Source organism: Parasteatoda tepidariorum, chromosome 1 (assembly GCF_982258835.1).
Source record: "Parasteatoda tepidariorum strain Cologne lab strain chromosome 1, Ptep-v5.0, whole genome shotgun sequence".
Classification (NCBI taxonomy): Eukaryota; Metazoa; Arthropoda; class Arachnida; order Araneae; family Theridiidae; genus Parasteatoda; species Parasteatoda tepidariorum.
In genome coordinates, this window is record NC_141755.1 from 48,083,752 (window position 1) to 48,106,736 (window position 22,985).

The 22,985-nt window shown below is 25.4% G+C and overlaps 1 protein-coding gene across 2 annotated transcripts; it reads right to left on the reverse strand.

The window, feature by feature from the left end:
• Positions 1 to 720: 720 nt before the first annotated feature.
• LOC107437963 (uncharacterized) lies at positions 721 to 22,949 on the reverse strand. 2 transcript variants are annotated; one of them, XM_043052679.3, is made up of 19 exons: positions 22,809 to 22,949; positions 22,395 to 22,483; positions 22,214 to 22,314; positions 18,495 to 18,695; positions 16,938 to 17,026; positions 16,763 to 16,862; positions 16,636 to 16,679; positions 15,615 to 15,692; positions 15,263 to 15,459; positions 12,500 to 12,555; positions 10,346 to 10,452; positions 8,501 to 8,603; positions 6,564 to 6,663; positions 6,127 to 6,166; positions 5,993 to 6,044; positions 5,707 to 5,893; positions 4,139 to 4,253; positions 1,957 to 2,047; positions 721 to 934 (listed from the first exon to the last, which is right to left on the reverse strand). In XM_043052679.3, exons 2-19 carry the CDS (start codon positions 22,453 to 22,455, stop codon positions 860 to 862), a joined length of 1,797 nt encoding a protein of 598 aa, XP_042908613.2. In that variant the 5' UTR covers positions 22,456 to 22,483; positions 22,809 to 22,949; the 3' UTR covers positions 721 to 859. The 2 variants fall into 2 exon arrangements, with proteins under 2 accessions (XP_042908613.2, XP_042908612.2); XM_043052678.3 differs by lacking the exon at positions 22,809 to 22,949 and having other exon boundaries at positions 22,395 to 22,714.
• Between the last annotated feature and the right edge of the window lie 36 nt (positions 22,950 to 22,985).

Sequence of the window (22,985 nt, forward strand, 5' to 3'; positions counted from 1 at the left end):
AATGAAAAGGAAACAGAATTTTACATCTGTGAAATATAAATTTATTAAGAGAGCAAAAAAGGGAAGGAAAAAAATGTTTTATATTACATTCCAAACAACTAATAAATATGCTATAACCTAACGAGTATTTAATTTTATCAATTTTTATATAGTTAATAAGCCAAAATTAACTTAAAATTGAAATAATTTTTACATTAAAAATTATATTTATGAATAATGTATTAATGATTTAAGTGTTTAAATCATATTTTTTTAAATAATCATTCACCAATTCTTTTAATTCAAATAATTTATAATTATTAGCTAATATTTCTCTAATAATATATAGTTGTAAATTGCTTATTCAAAATAAATGAGATTTTTCTTGAAATTAGTTATGAATAGTGATTTGAAAAGTAACTTATCCATTCTAAAAAATTAGAACTTCAGATTTGGGAATATGTCATGCAGTTTTAAATTTTTAGAGATGAAGAAATTCTAAAAATAGGCATATTCTTTTATTTTCAGTGTATTAATTTTGATCTCAAAATGCAGTTAATATAATTGTAGAATTTTTTGGCATTGTATTAAATAATTTTTCAGAAACATGAAATAATTATTTTTCATAAAAATATTTTAACAAAAATGCAAATTTATTTAAATTACATATTTGTAACATTAAATAAAATTATATAACAAATAAAATATTGTCTTCACTGTATTGTTTTTAAGAAAGCTTGATTAACAAACGTAATATAAAAGTTTATTAACAGATTTTACAAATAATCATACAAAAATATATTTTGTAATTCAACAATTTCTAAAAAGAACATAAAAATGTGATTGCATAAAATTTCATTGGAGATTCTGTTTAATTATTTTACTTTTCAAAAGTCTGTAAGTCTGGCATATTATGCAGTTCAAAGTCTGTCAAAATTTGTGCAGCAGCCTTACCCTGCAAATTATAAGAAAAAATATTTTTAAAGGTGCATTACAACAAATATATATTGTATTATAAATCTAACAAATGCAACTAGTTTTAGAAATACAATCTAAGGGTAAAGGACAAATTTTCAGTCAGTGAAACAATTATTTCTAAGGCAGGTAAACATCCTGCTGACCATTTTAATTATTTTGTTCTTGCAATTTTGCGCAAAAAAAAAAAAAATCCTTCCTACATTTTTTATTGATGTCAACAACAACTCCAGAATTAAATTATTTCTGCTATAAATTGCATAAATACTATAATGGATTTCCTTTAATAAGATCTTTCTGCTCCAAATAGAATGATAAAATATAAATTGAGAAAAACTAATCTCGAAAGAGAAATATCAACAAGCTTTCATAATGTAGCTTAGTCATTCTAAGCAAAATATCAAATTATAAATAACATTTCAAAAGAACAAGTAGTTGCATAATAAATACTTATCTATAACATTTTTCTTACATACCTGAACAAGACATATACTAAAAAGGATTTGCACCAAGTAAAATATAAAATTTTTATATCAAATATATCCTTCTATGGATTTTAAAGAACTGAATTCAACCGTGTCATTTATTTTGAGATAATTTAACTGGTCCCTAAGCTATTCTTCAAAACATATTTTTTTTAAATTCTGATTAAAATGGTGCAAATTCAACAGTTCATCAATAATGTTAAGAAAATATTATCTATCACTGGTCACTTTTTGAGCACTGGTCACATCACATTTCTCCCTTGTACCTAAAGCCCTTTAAATTAACTTCATTTCCTCTTCCTTTAAAAAAAAATTATAATTTTTTTTTCTTGGGAGGGGAAGATGCTTTAGAAAATGATCATAAGAAATAAAAATATTAATAGTAAAACAGATATGTTCCAAAATATGTCTCAAAATAATAAATTCAGCAACACATAATGTAGAAATTTTTTTAGATATTATAATCATATCAAATGTCATTGCTGTTTATTTAGGCATAGTAATAAATAAGCAACACCTGAGGATCACTACGCAATGAAGCAACACCTCCACCTCCCAGAGCTTCCCTCATAACAAAGTTAAATGCATTTATACCAGGCAGCTTGTATCTAGAAAAAGAAAATACAGACAATATTTTAAGCAAGGTAAATCATTTTATATACAGTATATATTTTATGCACAAATCACGATTAGATATAAAAATTAATCTTGATAGAGAATTATTTCAATAGTCTTGAGTTATAAAAATCAAGGAAGCTTTTATGCAAAATGTTAAACATTTGTTATGCAAATAAATGCAATATTTTGCATAAAATAACCTTTTCTTTATATAATAAAAATAGTTGCTCTCACAACTGTTGTTTACACAGAACCTAGATTTAATGACACTTATCACGCTACACAAAAACGTAATAATATCAGCGACACTGAAATTTTCATGAATACTAAAATCTAAATACTTACAACTTTGGTTATATTTTGTTAAATACCTTAATAAAATCTAAAAACTTAAATGTAATTCATTTAGTAAAGAAAGAAAAAAAGGATAATTTTAATGGAAAGAAAATCTGACATTTTCGTTTGTAAACTTTTTTTTATTTTAAAGTGACAACAACACAAGGAATTTTCCAACAAATCCAAGGCACCCATTTCTCTCACTTGTTCTTTATGTCCTAGGAAAAAATTTTTTTTGTCTCTGCATCATAAAATGATAGCAGATGATCTGAAAATGCACAGTCTTCATCACTACTAGATTCCAAAATTACAGCTATCAAAATTGCCAATGATTCACAAGTCATCAGATCATTATTACATTGCAAATACTCCATAAAATTGATATCAGGCCACGCATTTTGTTCTGAAATGCTGTCAGCATTCTCTGGGTTGAAATTGGTGTAGTACCTTTTTTGCACATTTTCTGGATCGTCGGTATTTCAGGGAATTAGTATTCGAGAATGCTTTTTACATAATTGATATAGATATCAAAGAAAGCTGAAAAGATGTTAAAAGCCTGAAATTGTAATTCACGAGTGACATTAAATCTGAGTTTCGCTGTACTTGATATTGAAATAAACATTTTCAGAAATATTTCACAATGCACTTAAATGCTGTAAATCAAGTTCAGTTATTAATTAAAAAATATCTCATTCATGTGTTATTTTATTTCAGAGGAAGCTTCAACAGAGATAAATACTTTTGCAATATTTGTTTTAGCATTTTATTTATGGATTACTTTTTTAATCTGGTAAACAAAAGTAAGTATTTAAGTCACTTACATGTTAAATTGAGCTGGTTAAGTATTTATCGAAAGATATGGCATATTAAATGGCTCATAACATAGTTAAGTTTCAGAAAATGCAATTAATGTTTTATAAAACTACAAAATAATATTTGATGAACAATTTGAGATATTCCTGTTTCTTATAGTGCAAAAAGAAAAAGTTATGTGAAGTTTGTTAATGCAAATGAGATAAAAAATTTATATATTTTTTAATTGTTATAAATATTTACTTAAACTCATACAAAAACTACAAATGTTGTATTGTTGACCTAAATCATAATTTACACCTTAGTTATTATTATTTTTTTCATTTTAATTTCATGTATAATTTTAGGATACTTTTTTCCCTGAGTTCTCAGTAAAATAGCAATTCTAATTCAAATCGTTTGATTGAGTGGGATATTGCTAATGACAATTTATTTGCTTTGAAATGGCTTTTGAATTGCAATTGTCCTAAAATAATTTCGTTGGCAACAAAATTATTTAAAAAACCAACATTTTTCTTATAGTAGTAATAATAAAAAAGCCATAGATATACAAAATAAATATAATAATAAATTTATGTATTCCAACAGAGAGACATTTCAAAATTATTTATAGAACCATTAAATATTTGTTGCAAAATTTCATTTATATTAAATTTAGAAAACTGATATAAGATAAAAAACATAATATGAGAATGCCAATTTCGTATAATATTTAAGTTATTCATTTAAGACAATCCTAAATAATTTAAAAGTAGGCACACAGTCATTAAGTCACATGATACAACAATTCATAATGAAATATGAATTGAATATACACTTCCAATTTCCAAAAGTATATTTTTCTGTTTTTGAAAAACTCAAAATCTTAATTTCATTTGAAGTAAGCTATTTAAAAATAAAAACATTTAGTAGCAGTTAAATTTTTTTTTTACCTTTCAACAACTTGCTTTTCACCATTAAAGAGGTGTTTAAAATATTTTCCTACAGAATCAGGAGTTAGCTGTTCCTCAATATATGGTACAAAAGATGGGTGTCTTGCAATGACACCTGTTAAAAGAAATATATAAAATAACATGCATAAAATATGGAACAACATAATTGAACAATGTTACTTGACATTGTTTCAATTGATTAAAACATAGTTTCTTATTTTATTAAAAAAAAAAAAAAATACAAGGATTTTTATGTTTTCCACAATACATGTAGACACATCAAACAAGAATTGTACAAATTATGCAAAAAAAATTAAACTTCTTTAAGGAAAATTAAATACTAATTACGATTCTAAAATCAGCATAACTTAAAAGATATGTATGTGTTTATTAATTAAAAGATATAAAATTGTGAAATAGTTTATCTTAAGTGATGATTAGTTCATACCAGGAAACAATTTAAAATACTTACTAGAAATAGATAGACCTTAACTTTTTTAAAACTAGTATGGTGTACTCTTTTTTTTTTCTTCTTTTTTTTTAAAGTTGAAGTGTAATAAAAAGATTTCACCTCCGCCCAGTCTATATAAATTAGTATTCTATGTCTTTTTTTTATTTTTATTGAGGATAAAACAAAAGGAAAGTCACTAGGAATAGCCTTAAGCTCATTAAATTAGTCATGTGATTGGGTGTTTGATTTTACAGAGTAGTGATTTTTATTGGCTCTGAAGCAGCAATATTTAAATTTTTCAACAAGTTTTAAACTATGGAAACCGTGTGGCTCTCAACAAATTCAGAAATTATATAAAACAATAACTTGATCAGGCAAAAAAATATTTTCATTAAATGAAGTGCATATAGTATAATAAATTTTTATTTTACAACCATCATTAAACAGCTGACCCAATTTTGAGTTTACGACTACCAATGTTTAATTCCATAGCCTTGTCATTTTTAACCCAATCCAGAAGACAAGAGCACTCCTGGTTTAAGTATTGGGAGAAATTTGGCTCTGCAGAGGACTTTTTTTGGAACGTATTTCGTATTTGCATTACATGGAGAGTAAAACCATGAAAATTTCTCACACAGGGGGCTCTAACCCATGATCCGCTTACCACTGAGGATATTTTACGTCAGCACTGTGGTCAGTGCAAACCACCTTTTAGATTCAAACACGGGTCACCTCAGGAATAATACAAAACCTCAATTTTACAATCTAATGTTAAATTTAAAATAAAATCTCAATTTTAAATTAAATTTACAGCAATTTTTCAAAAATGTTTGTTTTTTGGCTAATTTACAAAAATTAAGAATTGTTTATTTCAGAGAAGTTTGCATGTCTGATACAATTTGGCACTAATTTAAAATAAGTTTGTTTATAGCAGTGCAGAAACAGGTTAAAGCAGATGATTGGAGCAGAAAACACATAGCATCATATTTTAGTTTTACTTAGTTCATGATTGATATATTAAAAAAAAATCTCTATGAACAAAATAAATATATATTTTTTTATGAAATATATTGAGAAAGAGAAATTTTTCAAAATTAAACTAGTAACTAAGTCTTACCAACATTACAAATGTCACCTTTGTCACCACTTCTAGTGTAAGCAAGGTCTTCTAACCTATAAGTTTTTGTTCCTTTTTTCAAAATAGGTTTCTCTTCTTTGTGACCATTCATTGAATGTGTAGACTGTTCATTTTCAAACAAGACTGGAGTGTAGGACTCTGTTTTTCCTTCATATGTTATTTTAGCCTAAAATTGGTTCATTTAATGTTTAAATAGAAGTTAATTAATGTTAAATTGAAATACTTAAGAGGCTTTACTCTTTATTACACAAAAGGAAAGCATTACCTGAATTTTGTTTTTTGGGTACAGGAATGAAAATAACTTCAAAAGGGTGGAGCTGAAATAATAAAGAACAAACTCAAATTTCTATTTTCATTTGTAATAAAGAAATGCAATAATAATTAGTTTAAAATACTCACGCTTTTGGACGGCCCCCTACCATAGTTGTTGATCCGGGAGCTAAAATGTTACAATTAATTTAAGTTATAAAAACAATCTAAATGACCAATTTATATTTAAAGATGAGAAGCTAAAATTAAAAATAAAAAGAATAAATTATAACAGAACTTTCAAATGTTCAAATAAGTGAATTTTTACATAAAACACTGAATTGCTAATCATTGAATCCAAATATTATGGATTCTCAAGTGTTTTTATTAACGTAAGTTATAAAAATGTAGTGTTTCAAAAAAACTAGTTAAGGGGCCAAATTATTTAGTACATTGCTAACAGGAACACTGCCTATTTCAAAAGGCATTAGCATGGAAAAATAGATCAAAATCACATTCGGACAAAAAAATTATATTCTATGGCTGTTGGTAAATGGAGAATGATAATTATTAAAGCCAATATTTACTTCCGCCAGTGGCTGCAGCAGCTATTTCTTTTGAAAATAAGGAAATGGCTTCTTTTTTGTCATGGTGAACAGCAATCCACATAACTACTTCTCTGTTATTCTAAAAATAAAAGTAAGTTTTAGGAACTTTTCTGCCCACATTTAAAGGATGACTGCAAAAAGAGTTTAAAAATTCTTTTTTTTTTTTGCTTCTTCAAATTTTTGCAGTGTTTTGTTTGTTTGTTTTGGGTATAAGTTGCATAGCACCAAAAATATTTTTCAATTAAAGTGAAAAAAGTATAAAATGCAACGGAGAAAGAAATGCACAAAAAATAAATAAATAAAAAAAAATAATAAATAAAAAATAAATAAATAAAAATATTTTTAAACTCTTTTTTAAAACTTTTCAATTCTTTCTCAGTTACCACCCATTTTAATAGAGTAACATTGAAACTTTTGGTTTTCTATATTGTAGCTTTTATTTGATAAAAATAGCCAGACTATAATGAAAACCCAAGAAGAGCAAACATTTATAATAGCCAATAATAGAAAAATAATGAAGATAAAAATGCTACAGCATATATTTAAAAAAGTATTAATGATAAATAGGTAGAAGACTAAATAATAGGTAATAATGTTACATGTTATTACATTTTTGTTCTTACATTGTAGCATGTAACAATGATTTATACATTTGGAAAAATGTAATAAATTAATACAGAAAAAAAAAACAAGAATATTTGTCCATAAAAATATTAAATATAGATAAAACACAGCATAATAGCTTAAAAAAATTGAAATTTCAAAGTTGAAAAAAAAAAAAATGCTAAAGAGAAACAGAAAAAGAAAAAAAAAACTTTTCACAGTAAACTCTTACTTATTTACTACTTGTTTCAATTCTTTGATGCTTAAAATTTTTGTTTTTTATATTACAGTGTTTTCTGAAAAATTGCAGTAAATAACAAAAATACTGATATAAAACTAAAGTTTCTTATAATTGCTCTTAAAATAATAAAAAAAAATAAGGGAAACATTAGTACATGTAAAATGAATAAAAGACTGAATAACTATAAAAAATGAATAATAAAAAAAATAAAATTGTAATATTGAAAACAATCCAAGAGCAAATACACGAAAAAAATAACTATGAATTTATAAATGTAACACTTTACTTAATATTTATATGTTATAGCTATCAATTTTTGTAGGATAATAATTTAAATTAAAAAAATTTATTAAAACACCACAAATTAATTAAAACATGTTTAATATGTTTTTTAGTTTTATAATAACATGTTTTAAAGCATGTCTGATTCGTCCTGTTTATTCATCTTTCATTAAAGGCGGCAGAAATTCACCCTTTATTTAAAAAAAAAAAAAAAAAAAGTAAGAATATTTTTTTATTAATTTTGCTTATTTGAGCTTTCCAATTAATTAGGCTTTCACTGTATGTACTACAGGCAAATTATTAAGATGTACGTATGGATTAAATAAAATAGATTAAAAAATTCAATAAGTTGTTAAGTTATGAAATCCAGCTTTAACTTTTTATTATTAGTCAACATGACTTGTTATTTGTGTATCAATTTTATTAAACACTGAGTGAAATTTAAAAATTATCAGTTGATGTTGAATATTTCAAAATTATATAAACTGATATTTTTTAGAAATATTTGTAAGACATAATAATTTTTTAAATATAAATGAATCAAACCTTTTACTAAATTAAGATATTGGGACAAAATTGTTAAAATAAATTACCATAATTATATATTAAATAATAATAAAATATATTAAATAAATTACATAATAAATAAATTAAAATAAAATATAATAGTTTAAATGCATATAAAAATAAGGCATGTAAAAAAAAAAGAATAACCATGATAGAAATGCCGAAATATCACACACATACAAAATTTTTTAAATTCAAACAATCATATGAGTGAAAGACTTACTTTGACACGAGAATTTTCACCATAATTTTGTTCGGTGCCTAAAACTTCAATATGAGTACGTCTAAATTTTTCCAATCCCAGCTTTTTAAAAATATTTTCAGATCTGCAAATGGAAACACAAAAATAAAGATTGAATAAATAGTATTTCTATGGATAACATATATTTTATACTCAGAAAATTGGCAGTAAAATGTTAGCAAATACACTTAGTATAGCTATACAGTAGAACTTGTTTATATTAAAAACATAGGGAATGAGAAAATTTCCTCATTAAATCAGAGAGTGTGTTACATCCAATTTTTTCATATTTAGCAAAAATAAAAGCTTCAATGCATAAAAATAAACTATCAAATGCTTAAAAAGGTCTTATATTTTGTTAATTAATTAAATTTAAATAAATGAAAAAAATGCATGTGTTTTGTTTGTGATTTAACTTGGTGCTTTTCCTTAGCATTTGTTTGATGTACAACACTTATGGCACAACATACCACTAACATAGGAAGAAAAGATCTGACACGTGATTTATAAATTTTAGTCAGGAATACAATTTAGTTGTATATACAGGAATATAAGCAACAAGAATTAGAATTTTTCAACTGTTAATCATTGCAGTGGCCACATATGATTTTTTACTCATCCATCGTCACATTATTGCAACATGGCATGGCCTAACTGGCTGTGCGATTTATGATGAGAGAACAATTATTGTAATTCTTTATTGCTTACCTGCATAGAATTTTTAAGAAATTCAAACTAAAAGGATTTTTCAGCTCTTTTGAAGTAAATAAAAATTTTACCAACAGTCAGATAATTTTCTTTCTGACAGCTTCAACTATCAGAAAAAGTTTTAAACCTCGAAAATATGGACAGCTCAGGGAGGAGGGGGGGGGGAGGTAGGAAAGTTCGAATTTCAGAAAATTACAATTTTAAATGTTTTACTTAAACCAATAATGTAGACCCAAAAATTACAATTAAAAAGTGCTTGATTTCATGATATATTTACATAAACTCATGCTTATTTTTCCAGCAATAATTCAACGAATTTCCACAGTTTTTAAATTACAATATTTCAATACAACATTACGATAAGTATGCTATTGAGAAAATTTTTTTAATGCTGCCGATTTTCGATAACTAATTTGTAAGTTCAAATTGTCTCATTGTTCAGTTTTTTTTATTTTATTTTTAAAGCTATCATGATGCATTTCTTCATGGTTTTTAAAATGTCAATACTTTTAGTAGAATATGATTAGAACTGGCAAATTTTGAATTCTAAATTTAAGTGATAGCTTTTCGGCACGTTTGATTTCCTCATAAATTTGCGTCCTTTTTCAATTGTTTTTCCAGCAGTTATCGTTATGGATTTTCAAAGTTTTTAAAATCCTCTTTTTGCGTAATTACTTTTCAGTTCAGCACTCTATTTTTGACAGTGAAATTATCAGAATATTTTTGATAATTTTGTCATTAGTAATTGCTACTGATTTTTTTAAATCCTGATACTTTAAAAAGTATAATAGTATTACAACATGTATATTTGATTAATTACTTTTCAACACACTTGATTAGAACTAGTTTGTCATAAATCCACACAATTTTTTTCCCAGCCGGTCTACAGATTTACATGTAGTTTTTTTGATAATTTTTTAAAATGAAAATATTACAATACTTGCTTCGAATTTAAAATTGCTAGGTTTCAGCAGTAAGAAAATTTGAGGTTTAATAAGTATTAGCACAAAAGTTTTCAAGAAGTTAAAATGAAAAGTTTCTAGAAAAACTTTTTGATAGATATTTTTAATAGATAGGTTAAATGAACACTTTACAGTATTAAGTAAGCAAGATAGGTACCTTTCAATTATAGATTTGGCAGTAATAATGGCTTTTTCTGCAGCTCGTGGGCCAACTACAGGGTAAACAGATGTTGCACGATATCCATCATTTGAAGTGGCACTAACCTAAAAAAGTGATATTAAGAAATTTTTATTATTATCATATATTTATAAAACAATCCCTGTTTCTTTAATTTTCATATAAATATTTTTTTTTATTAGAACAAATAAATATTTGGTGGCATTGTAATTGCTATAACACACTTGCTTTTTAACAAATGCAGTTTTACTACTAAATTATATGTTAAACCAATTACTGTGTATTTGATCAGACTCAGGCCAATATCATGATAAGTGACATTTTCAAAATTGTTCAAATGAATATTTTTAGTCAAAAAAACCTTGATTTTAAAGAAGGTAATAAATTTTTTTTGTCTATTGTGTTGTAATACAGTATAAATTTTGAGAACTTGTCAAAAATATATATGGAAACAGTACTTAGGAATGGTGGGAGACAGAAATATCTTTTTTAAAAAAAACTGTGTTTATTACTACATTGTTATTAGACCTTCAATTGTTTGATTTAAATTAGTATATATTTCACAACAAACAATTTTGCATACAATATCAAGTCAAGTATTGTCCAAAAAAAAAAAAAAAAAATTATAATAAGCATGATTTGCATGATTGCTTAAGTACAATAAAGGCAAATTTTATCACAAAAGAATATTAATATATATATATACATATATTTTATTTCAGAATTGCTTTGTTTCGAACAGAAAGTCTTAATGATTTCTAGAATTATTTTTTTTAATAGAACATTAAAGATTTCAAAATGGTTAGAGATCAATATATAGAAAATGCATATAGTACCGTTACACAAAAAAACGAAACAAAAAACAACAAGTATGAATTATATTTAACATTAACTCATGGCAATATTTAAATAAAATTTGATAAGATTTCATTAATCAAATAATTTTAAAGTAAAGTTTCAATAAATTCATTTAAAGTAATACTTCAATTTGTTACTAAAAAGATTTTTGTAGAAAATTATTTAATGAATGATTCCTTAATTCACCGTTCAAAAATTCTATAATATGATTATTATATTGTCGATCATTTCAATCATTTTTAAGATCAGATGAGAGGTGAATCAATAATAACTCTGGTAAACCAATAACTCTGGTAAAATACATACAATACACATTTGGGTTTATAGAAAATGGGATGTTCTTAAAAACAAGAATACACACAAAAAACAGGAATAACAGGGAAAAAACTAACATTCAGCACAAAATATTTTTATGAAGAAAATCAGAACTTTATTAACTGCAAATTAAAGAGTTTCTCCAAAAAGAAAAAAGAGTACTGTTTAAATAGATTTTGAACAGAATATATCCATTGAAGATAATTTTCAGTAAGCAACTGGTTTTTACGAAAACTAAGTAGACTCAATAGTAGAGTAGACAGGCTAAATAGACAAACAATGACAGGCAAACATAAAGAGCATCTACTATAAACTAACCTTGCTTTTTCTTATAGCAACAACTTAAATAAAATAAAAAACTCATTACAGTATTGTAGTTTATTGATATTTCAAATTCTATAATAACAAAATTAAAAAATTTCTCGTTATAATGCAAACATTTCAAAATAATACTTTATTGCTAAATTGTAAATCAAGAATGAACAATTGGAAAAAGTAGTGCTAAGGCATTATTGTGTTTGACCAAGTGTTTCAATTAAATATAAAAATATGATTTAGCAAATGAATTGTTTTAAAGCAATTATTTACAAATAATTTATGTTACATTCAACACAATTTTTTAAACTTTTATTTTATTGTATTTGGTGAATTTGTTAGATCACAATTTTCGATATGAGGATGTCATAAAACACCTTTAAAAAAATTTTTTTTTTATTGCAATTTGAAAAAAATTATTCCATGTAAACTCTCTGCAAACATTCCATATTTTCTATAATTATACAAGAAATTTGTTAGCTACGGCTTCAGAACATGACATTTAAAAAACAAAAACACAGCTTTATAAAAAAAAGTTAATAGTATAAATTATTTATCTTATGCAAACAATTAAATGCAAGGTTATCACAGATAGACTCTTTGATACTTAATTCCACTTTAATTTTTGATAGTACCAAATCATACCTTATAATAATCTGATGGAGTTTTACCTCGAGCACCTTGTACTAAAACCACATTATCTGAAACAGTAATCATAGTTTGATTATTAGTGTACCTATAATTTTGTTAAGAAAATTAAACATCAAATACTAATTAATATTAAAACTCAAATTCAAAAAAATAAATAAATGCAAAGAGTAAAGAAGTGAAAATTAAATTAACAAGAACCATATATACAAATAAATAGAAGAATCACAATAATTTAGTAATAATGATTGATATGGGGAAATGTGGAGTGAATGCAATTGCTTTGATTTTTTTATTTTTAGACACAGTGACAATTTTGGTGTTAGATTGCATCTATTTTTGTTTTTACAGTCTAGATCGTAGGTTCTCAACATGGGCGCTGTTGACTTCCAGTGAGTGTTGAAAACTTTTAGAAGGACGTTGAAACTTCTTAAAGGATATGTAAAACCTAACAGAAGCAATTTTTTTAAACAAACCACACTTTAAAAAAATTTATTTAGGATAAAAAAGAAAATTATACGTATTAACTCAGCATAGGTTACATGCCATTAAAGTAGCTATTAATTTAAAATTTTGTTGAGAGAAGAATTGCTAATTTTATAGTGAAACACTTTGTTTACTATTCTACACAAAATTTATTTTTTACACTAAGAAGTTTGAAGTGACTTTTATTCCCTCCTTAAATTTAAACCATTTTTTTTTTTTGAATTTTAAACATATAATTTTGCTACTTTATTTTATCATTATGAATATATTTTTTTGTTCATCATAAAGATAACATTTCAGTAGTTTGCGATGCTTAGACTAATTTAATGAAACGTTATTTTATGTTTGACTTAAAGGTTTGCAGTGAATCTTTCTTTTATGTAAGGGCTGCAGACTTAAGTTTTCTTTTTTTCTAAAACAAATTCAAATATGAAATCATAGGTCAGCAAGAAATTGTATTAAAGTAACGGTATGATTAAAAGTGTGTCTTATCTAATATATATATATATATATATATATATAAATTAATCGTTTAATAATAGATTGTAAAATTTTTTTTTAAGGAGACATTGAAAAAAGTTTGTCTTATAAAATGGGTTTGAGCCAAAAAATGTTAGGAATCTATGATCCAGATTAAGAAAGGCATTATTTTACTATGTACCCAAGATCATTCAAAACTGTATCAATGCTGCAATTAAAGGTTGTTGAAGCAGGAGGAAAATTGTAGTATAGTTTGTCTATGGTAAGAGCTCCCCCCACCACAAAGTCTGAGGCCATCTGCTGCTATGAAAACAAGAATAGCGCATTTCAGGGAGGGTAGCTCTTCTTCACTCTAGAGCTAACAAAATAGTCTAGAGAGAAAGATTACCTTTCTTTTGCTAACCCGATGTCCTAAACAATGACCCCACACCCCTACTTGAAATAGTTATACTTTATTACCATAGTCACAGCCACGGGTCCAGTTATGTTTATTTTTGTATGACACCCGAATTCTAAGTAAAGTCAAAAACTTTCAAAAATAAATAAATAAAATGCTTTTAATCATTCAAAGAGGAAATATCAAGCCACATACTCAGTTTGAGAAATAGCACAACATTTTTCAAAATGAGAGAAGGATGTTGAGAATGATCAATGCCCATGTTGAATTTAAAGTTCATAACAGACAAAAATGTGGAAAAATTAATTAAATTAAATATTAATAATAAGTGATCTTATTTTAATAGAACAATGCAATTAATTTCATTCAGCTATTACCAAAAACAGTTTTATTAATAATATTGCTGCTTAGAGATTTCATATATGTTCAATATCTCAGAAATAAAGCGCCAATTTGGCGTCTTCGTCTTAGCATCATTCTCGCTACCATTTCTTGTAACCACATCAGTTGAAAATTGGTTGTTGATTTTATAGCTTGAGCATGCTCGTAGCACCAATGAAAATAAAATTTGAAATACAGTCCATTAGCCATTTTATTCATTTGTTATCAAACGAACCAGCATAGAATTCAAATCAATTGGTATCAAAAAATATAAAATAAATACATTTATCATGTGTCTATGAATTTTCGATGTCCTCACATTATTGAAATTATTTAATATTAAAAGTATTAATTCATTTCATTATGAATTCATTTGAAGTAGGCATAAATTTAAGTACAAATTATCAGGTATTCTTATGTCAAAACTAACTTTACTGGGTATAACAGTCATGCCATTTTGTATAGTTTGAGACCATGAGTGTTATTGCATGATCCAAGATGACATTACATTAATTTATGTAATTGATACATTTGCAATGTGGTATATTGAATAAGAATTTTTTTTTAGGTGAGTTATTGTCAGATAATTTCATTCCAGCTATTTTAATGCTTCACAGAAATTCATAGAGACTATACTAACTAAGAAAAAATAACACTTTTAAACATACATATTGTTAAAATTGAAATAAAATTACTTCTAACTGTAAAAAAAAAGAAAACAGAGATACTATTTTAATACATTCAAATATTACTTAGAATAATTAGGAAAATGACATATTTCATTAATAACTATTTCACAGTTTTTTTTTTTTAATTTCACCTTAACAAATGAAAAGCAAATAAACATAGATACTTAAATAATAATAATTTTCAACAATCAATAGCAAGCATACATACATAAAAATATTTTTTCGATAGATACATTGACATAATTTCACAATTTTTGAATTGCTGAAATCCTAAGTATTTTAAGTAAGATATATATATAAGTTTAATTAAAATGCATCATTTATTACCTTCAACTTGAGAAAATTTTACATTTGAAAAATCACACAGCACATCTGGTAAATGATAATTAGCAGGGTCTCCTATTTCATAAACTAACTGTTCAGAAACAGTCCCAACAGTGACAATACCACCAGTATTTGGAGGTTTAGAAATCAAAAAATCTCCATTTTCCTTACACTCAGCAATTGGAAATCCCATATTGTGCCTAAATTAACAAACATTTTAATTTAAAGAAAGCAAAAAAAGTCTTGACAAATGAAATAAAAAATGTAAAATTGATAACATAAAAGCATACATATTTTGATCATAATTGATACATATTTTGTTTAAAATAAAATAGATGGCTGACTATTATCTTACCAATCTTTTACTTTGTGCCAATCAGTGTGAACTCCACCAGTGGCTTGAGCTCCACATTCAAGTAAATGACCAGCTAAGCTAGATTTTTATTAAAAAAAGGTAGCTTTAGCAATAGCATAAAGAATGAATTTACAGAGAATTCACAAAATTTTGAAATTACCAAACTTATATCTACACACTATAATAACATTATATATATCAGGGGTCTGTCTAGGTTTTTCTGAGAGGTACCTATTTTGTGCAAAATTTATACGTAATTTGTGAAAATTAAGAATTATATTAAAAAATCAACACAAAAATATGGTAAAAATATGGATTTAATGTTTCTTACAGTATAGAAAATTAAAATTTTAAGGCAAAGTATTTTGAGAAACTACTGTTTTTCCTAAAGTTGAATTTGTGAAGGTACCGCTAAACGGTAGTAAATTTGGCCTGCACAGACCCCTGTATATATATAGATAAATTGAAAACATTCAATGGAATTAAACATAATTTTTGGAGAAATTTAAAATTGATTACAAAATTACTGATTTCAAATTTAAATAAATTTGTTACAATCGTTGGAAGGTATTTAAAGTAGTCCTTTTATACTGTGTACGCGCAGAATCTTTTTCCTCTCTCTTAATTTTGGTGAGAATTGTATTTGGCAACTAACGAAAAAGTTTGATTTAAATATCTTAAAAATTTAAAAAGTTTCAATAAATTTTCTAAGTAGTTTTTGTACTTTTTAAAAGAAAACTCAAAACCATAAGAGATTTTCTATCAATTTCATTTTGTGCTATTAAAAAAGATTTATTAAAAATTAGACGATCATCCCCATAAAAGTGTGTTTTCTTTCACATTTTTTCTTTCCTTATACCATCACATTTTGGTTTCTGGACAATTATTGTAAGGTATTATCATTTGTTATTCAATTTTGTCTTAAGAAACAAAATAAAATTTGTAAAAAACTCCTGATTACTTCTGAGAAATAAATTAATAAAAAAAATGGACAAAAAATAAAATAAATAGTAAGTCTAACCTTCCCATTGCAAGTTTATTCAAATCCTTCATACTCCATTTGAACTGCAAAAAATAATAAAATGGGTATAAAGTTAGGATTAACAAATTAAATTAATAAACAAAAAAAAAAAAGGAATAAAATTTACTTTGCTTAGCAAAGGGCCTAAGACTAAAGCACTATCAACACAGCGACCAGTAATGACCACATCAGCTCCGTGATCTATAGCCTTAGCAATTGGACCAGCCCTAATACAAAAAAGTAACAAAAATAAATCTATATAAAATTAAATCTCATTAAGATAATTTATGTGGATCACATACCCTAGGTAAGCATTCATGCTAGTTACATTAGTTGGCATTGAGGTACCTTTATCCATATCTTTGATGTTCATGCTTTTTAACTTTTCCAGCTGCAAAGTTTATACAAAAAGATATAATCTGCACATAGGTCAGCCTTTAATTACTCAAAGAACAACTTATTTTTGATAATATTTCATCCAGTTAAAATCATAGCTTTTTAATTGTTTCTGCTTCTTTTCAATACAGAAAAATATTTTATTTGAAATATTTAATTAAAAGAATTCAATTTATACAATAGTATCCTCATTTTGAAATTTTTAAAATTCTAAAATTTATAAAGTTATTAGACTTTCAAGTGTGGATGTGGAAGTACTTTAACTAAGTATTTTGGAGTTAGTAAACAAGTTATTCGCTTTCTGAAAATCAACATTCATTGAAAAATAATTAATTACAAATGGAGTGGGAATGGAGAAAGGGAATTTTTTATACACAGTAAAAACATTTTCAAAGCACGCAAAAATTTGTTTTATTGAATGGATCTAAATAAATTAAACCTCCTGCTTCACAGAGTTAAATTTAATTTATATTTTTATACACAGAAAATATTCTTAGATACTAACCCAATCGAGAAAAAGGTACAAGCATAAAAAACCCCATTTAAACAAAACATATTTAAGACAAAAAAATATTATTCAAACATAAATTTCAAAATGTTTCAGGTCCCTATTTTTTCTGCATTAATATTAAACAATATTTTCTAATTTTTTTAGGTAGAAAAATGCTAGTTTGCATCTGAGATTCTATACTTAGTATCTGAGATGTAATGGATAAAAAGTTAGAAAGCCGTAAGGCCTAATAATTAGCAAAAATTTCCCTAATTACAAGAATAGAAAGATATAGATAGAAATATATAGAGTGGAAATTGAAATAGAATCTAAGATAATTTTTTTCCACAACTTAACAACAGATATATATATTGACGTGTATCAGCATAGCTAAGCAGTTTAAGTCATTGGCCTGAGAAAGCAAAGGTACCTAGTTCGATCCTCACAGTTTGAATAACATTTAAAAATGTTATTTAAGCTTTTATTTATTATTTCTTTGTCACCTAGAATATCCTATTACATCAATTCCTGTTCCATTAGTTAGTTTTATAAAAGATCAAGTGTTTTAAGTGGAAACTCCAGCATTTAACAGATTGTTGCTGAATACAGCCAAAGATATTCAATTGCTATTAAATCTATTTTCAGGAAAAAATAATGTTACATTTTTTTTGATTCTATATAAATTATTCATTGTAGTTTTATAGTAAAATTTATGTGTTATTGAAAATAAACAACATCAACAATCAATGATGAAAACAGCTAAAACTATAGTTAAAAATATATAAATTTCGTTATTTTTGTTTAAACTGAGGTACAATGTCTGAAACTTAAAACAAGTTTCTTAGTTCATTTCTTGTAAAATCTTTAATAAAAACAAGCTATAATGCATTTTAGAGAAAATTAAATAATATTTTCAGTTATAGAAGTCCAAAGAATAATATAGCACTTTTTAATGACTAAGAAATTGATTTACCTCAGGTAATAAATCATCTCCTGTTATAACAGCAATTTTTAGATCAATATTTAACTTTTTTGCAGCTGCTTTTAGAGCATCTGCACAAGAATGAGGATTGATTCCACCAGCATTTGCTATTACTCTAATATTTTTTTCTTTAATTGCAGGAAGATTTGGCACTAGAGCAGAATGAATAAAATCAGGAGTGTAACCCATATCCTAAAAGAAAAAAAGAAGGAAAAAAAAAACATTATGATACATACCTTAAAAATCGTAATCATTTGCATGCAAAGATGTAGTAAGAATATATTCATAGGGGGTAACTCAAATCACAGATGAGTCGCACAGGGTCCAAAAACTGTTGGGATCTTGTACCTCGTTTGTTCCAAGTATGCTTTATTTTTCTCAGGGGGGGGGGAGGGCACACAGGACAGTATCAAAGATAATAACTTATGCACAGGAGAGTATAAAGGGGCAAGTTGTTATAGCTAAGCTTGGGGGGAGGGTTACTTTTTTTTTTAAATATTTCACACAATTTTGTAGGTTTAAGGAATGTTTTTGATTATTTAAGGAGGCACTTTTTAATATTTGAGGAGGATTATATTAATTTTTTTTTCTTAGTTGGAGATAATTCTCCAGCCAAATTCAAATCACCAATGCACAATTTATAATAACTTAAAATAACAAATAAGTATAGTTATTTACAATACTAGTTTAGTTTGAGGAGATGAAGAATTTTTTAGATAGTGGATTAGATTAAAAAATTTTTTTTTTGTATTTTTTTTTGGATAGGAGTATAGTTTTTCTTGTGGGAATTATTTTTTCCAGTCAAAAGCATTATGTCTTCAACTCAAAATTTACATAAATTTAAACCAGGTATTCTGTGTTTTTTAAAATAATATGTTAAATATTTTAAGCCGTTAATTGAAGTTAACTAAACCATTGCAAAATATTCCATAACATTATTTCATTTAATGTTTTCGATAACAATTCAGAAATATCCACTTCTGTTCCTTAGATATTACTTTACAACTCCACTTAACATGTAGATAAAGATTTAAATTTTTACTTAGTAAAATAAGTTAAAGAGGGATTTCTCCCTTACTTATCTGTAAGATAAAAATGCAATACTTTAGTATTATTTATTCAATATCATTATTTAGCTGTAAACAATTTATAATATCAGTATTCATTAAGTTTTATGAAATATACATTTCTTGTTTATTTTAATCCATTGAATCAATACAAATTTTAATATATTTAAGACAATCTATCGTATATATTTCATATTAATAATAATTAGAAAATAATTAAAAATAATGGAAAGATGAAAAGATATAAAATTGACACGGGTTGCATTAAAATAGTAAAAGTTTCAGCACTAACATTTTAATAATAAATCGTAAATTATTATTTTTTTTCATTTATTTTAACGCAATAGAGCTTAAAGTTTAAGAATATCAGAGTTTACAGTTGTCTGCAAATTTCTGAAGAAAAAGATTTGTCATTATTTGTAGCTTTTTATCCTCATATTTTGTTTTGTGTGTGTTCAGAAAATCCTGTTTTGTACCAATATAAAAGAAGTTCTTAAAATAATCAGTTCAAACAATAGAAAGATTTGATTTTTAATCTAATATCTTTTTATTTTAGTTAATAGTTCATCCAAAAAATTAGTTTTAAACACAAATGCCAAGACATATATTCATTGTATTTACGTTTCAAAATTATTGAAACCTCACTTAAAAATATATGATAAAAGAAGCCATATAAATATTAAATAAATATTGGCATGAAAGAATAAAAACTAATTGATATTGATTATTTTTACAATGAACAGCACCATTAAAATTTTCTAAATATTGATCTCAAACTGTTATGAGTCCCCCAGTACTCTATTGATAAAATGATACTCAAATTTGTTTTTTTTTTTCAGAATAAGGTAACTTTGGAATTAAAATATGTAGTATATTTTATTATTTTTTTGCGATAAAATTTGTTTGTATTGTACTTAAATCGAGTAAATTATACTTTCTTTAAAGTTTGTTGTTAGTCTTTTTTAAAAGTAGTCTGGTACATCTATACAGTAAGATAAAAATGTCCTGGTTTTTTCTTTAGTTCACTAAGAGATCTGCAATTTGCTTATTAACATAATTCATTGGTTTAAACCAGCCAAAGCAGCTTGAACTAAAACATTAGTTTTAATTAATTTTTTAATAGGGTAGATATCTTAAGACCATAATTTGAGGGGTTATTATTTTTGTCATTACTATTACATCTTTATTTTATTCTAAAAAAGTGTCAAAGTCATAAAAAAAATTTAAATTTTTAAGCAAATCCTTATTTCTTAACAAGTTTCCTTTCATAGATGGAATTAAGGCATTTTGCATAGATTTCAGATCAAACTCTAGATATTTGGTAAAAAAAAAAAAAAAAAAAAAACTGAATTCTTTGGTATCAATTTAATTAATTGTTGTTTTCACAAGTAAACAGAAAAAAGCGCAGGAAAAATTGCACGAAAAAAAGACAGAAAATAAAACGTTAGGGGAAAAAAAAAAAAACATTGTGGTGTAAAATTGAGCCTGAATAAATTAAATATTTTTTAATTAATTAAATACTACGAATATAAAAATATTTATTAATAATGAATGAATATTTAAATCTTATTTTAATATTAATAAACAAAGGTAAATGTAAAGTTTGGGAAAATGAACTTTTGAAATTTCATATTCTTATATGAGCTTTAAATTTTTTTTTTTTTCAATAACAATAATACCACTTATTGTATTGTGATATGATAATCAGATAAAAAAAAATATTTTTTTGGTAAAAATTAATTTTTTTTGGACAGATGATTTAAAAAAAATCATATTTGTAACAATTTCGTAAATATTTTTAATTTATCATAAGATTAACAACCTGAGAGAGTATTGAGTACTTTTTGTTCAGCAAGGCACAAGAAAATTAAACTATTTTTTAATTTTATTTAATTTTTATGTATTTCAAGAAATAAATAAAATAAAAGATAAATGAAAAAAAAGTTGGTGAAGGTCTAAATTTTTTGACAATTTTTCACCTGTGCTTGGCAAATTGAAAAGTACCGAGAAGGTATTGTTGATACATAATATAATGATAATATACTATTATGGGAGATACAAATTTAAAAAATATAAAATTTTTAAAATTTCTTCCAGAGTACTTTTAAAAAAAAATATCTAGTTACATTTGAATAAATGTTAAATGAATAAAAATCAGGCTCAACAGCTTGAATGGAATAGATTGCTTAGTTAAGACAATTTTTAAAGTGATTAACACATAATCATTTCATGTTTTGCATTTGATATTAAAGTCTACTTTTCAGTGTTTTTTTCCTTGATTCTTTTTCACAGCGTTACTTTTGAGTTTGGATAATAATGCTTTACAAAATATTTCTACCAATGAATCGAATTGAGATAGATCAGATATAGCCAAAAAATTTTTGCTGTTTAAACAGAAATTTATTATGTTATTTTGACGTAATGGGGGAGGGGATATTTTTCAAATCGAGGAGATACTATCATCAGTCTTGGGGGGGGGGGGCTTCTCGGATTTTTCTTATTTGTATGCATATTTCATTTTCTAATTTTGTACAGCACACACTTCTTAAAATACCCTGCTGTTAAACCAGTAAACAGGTCTTTTAATTTTTCAAATGTATACATAATAAAAACAAAATAAAATAAATGAAAAGATGCACTTACTGGAGATTTCTGCTTTGCAGCAGCTAAAATTGACATTGTAATTTCCGAGAGATAGTCCATAACAAGGAAGTCTAACTTTCCTCCGTGTACAAGAGGAGGAACTAAAATAAAACAATAAAATATTACCACAATTTTGGTAAGATTATAATTAAATCACTAAATTAATTAGTTTAATTCTTACCTGACGTAGCAGTATCTCCCCAAAATCCGCTCGCACACCCTATGCGAACGTTTGAAGACATTTGACGAAGTAATGAGCTTCCAAATTGTCTGCATTTTAAAAAATTTAAAAGAATATTCTTATTACAAAACTTCATTATTATTTAATTTCAAGAGCAGTCACAATTACAAAAAAATATGTTGCATTTCTGTCTGTTAAGAATTTGGAAAAGGTACTCAAGTAGTTAGGTAATCACGCAGACGAAAGAAATCACATTTAATCAATCTACAATTGTTGTTTATTTATTAAACGTAAACAACTGGAGTAATGGGAGTTGAAGTATTTATTCGAAAAGAAATTAATAAAAATAACATGTTATAAATATTAAATAATGGAATGGAATTCATTGAGCTTAAACGAAACCTATTTACTTACATGAAGCATTTCAGTTTCCAGGTCAAAATATATGGCGAAATAAGATTCTCTTTTCGTTTTCCTCAAAAGCATGACTCAAATAACTCAAAAACAGCTTTTACGATTAATGAATGCTGATTTGACCATTCAATTGAATTTTTCAACAGTAAAAGAAAGAAGTATTTTGTCTTTATACAG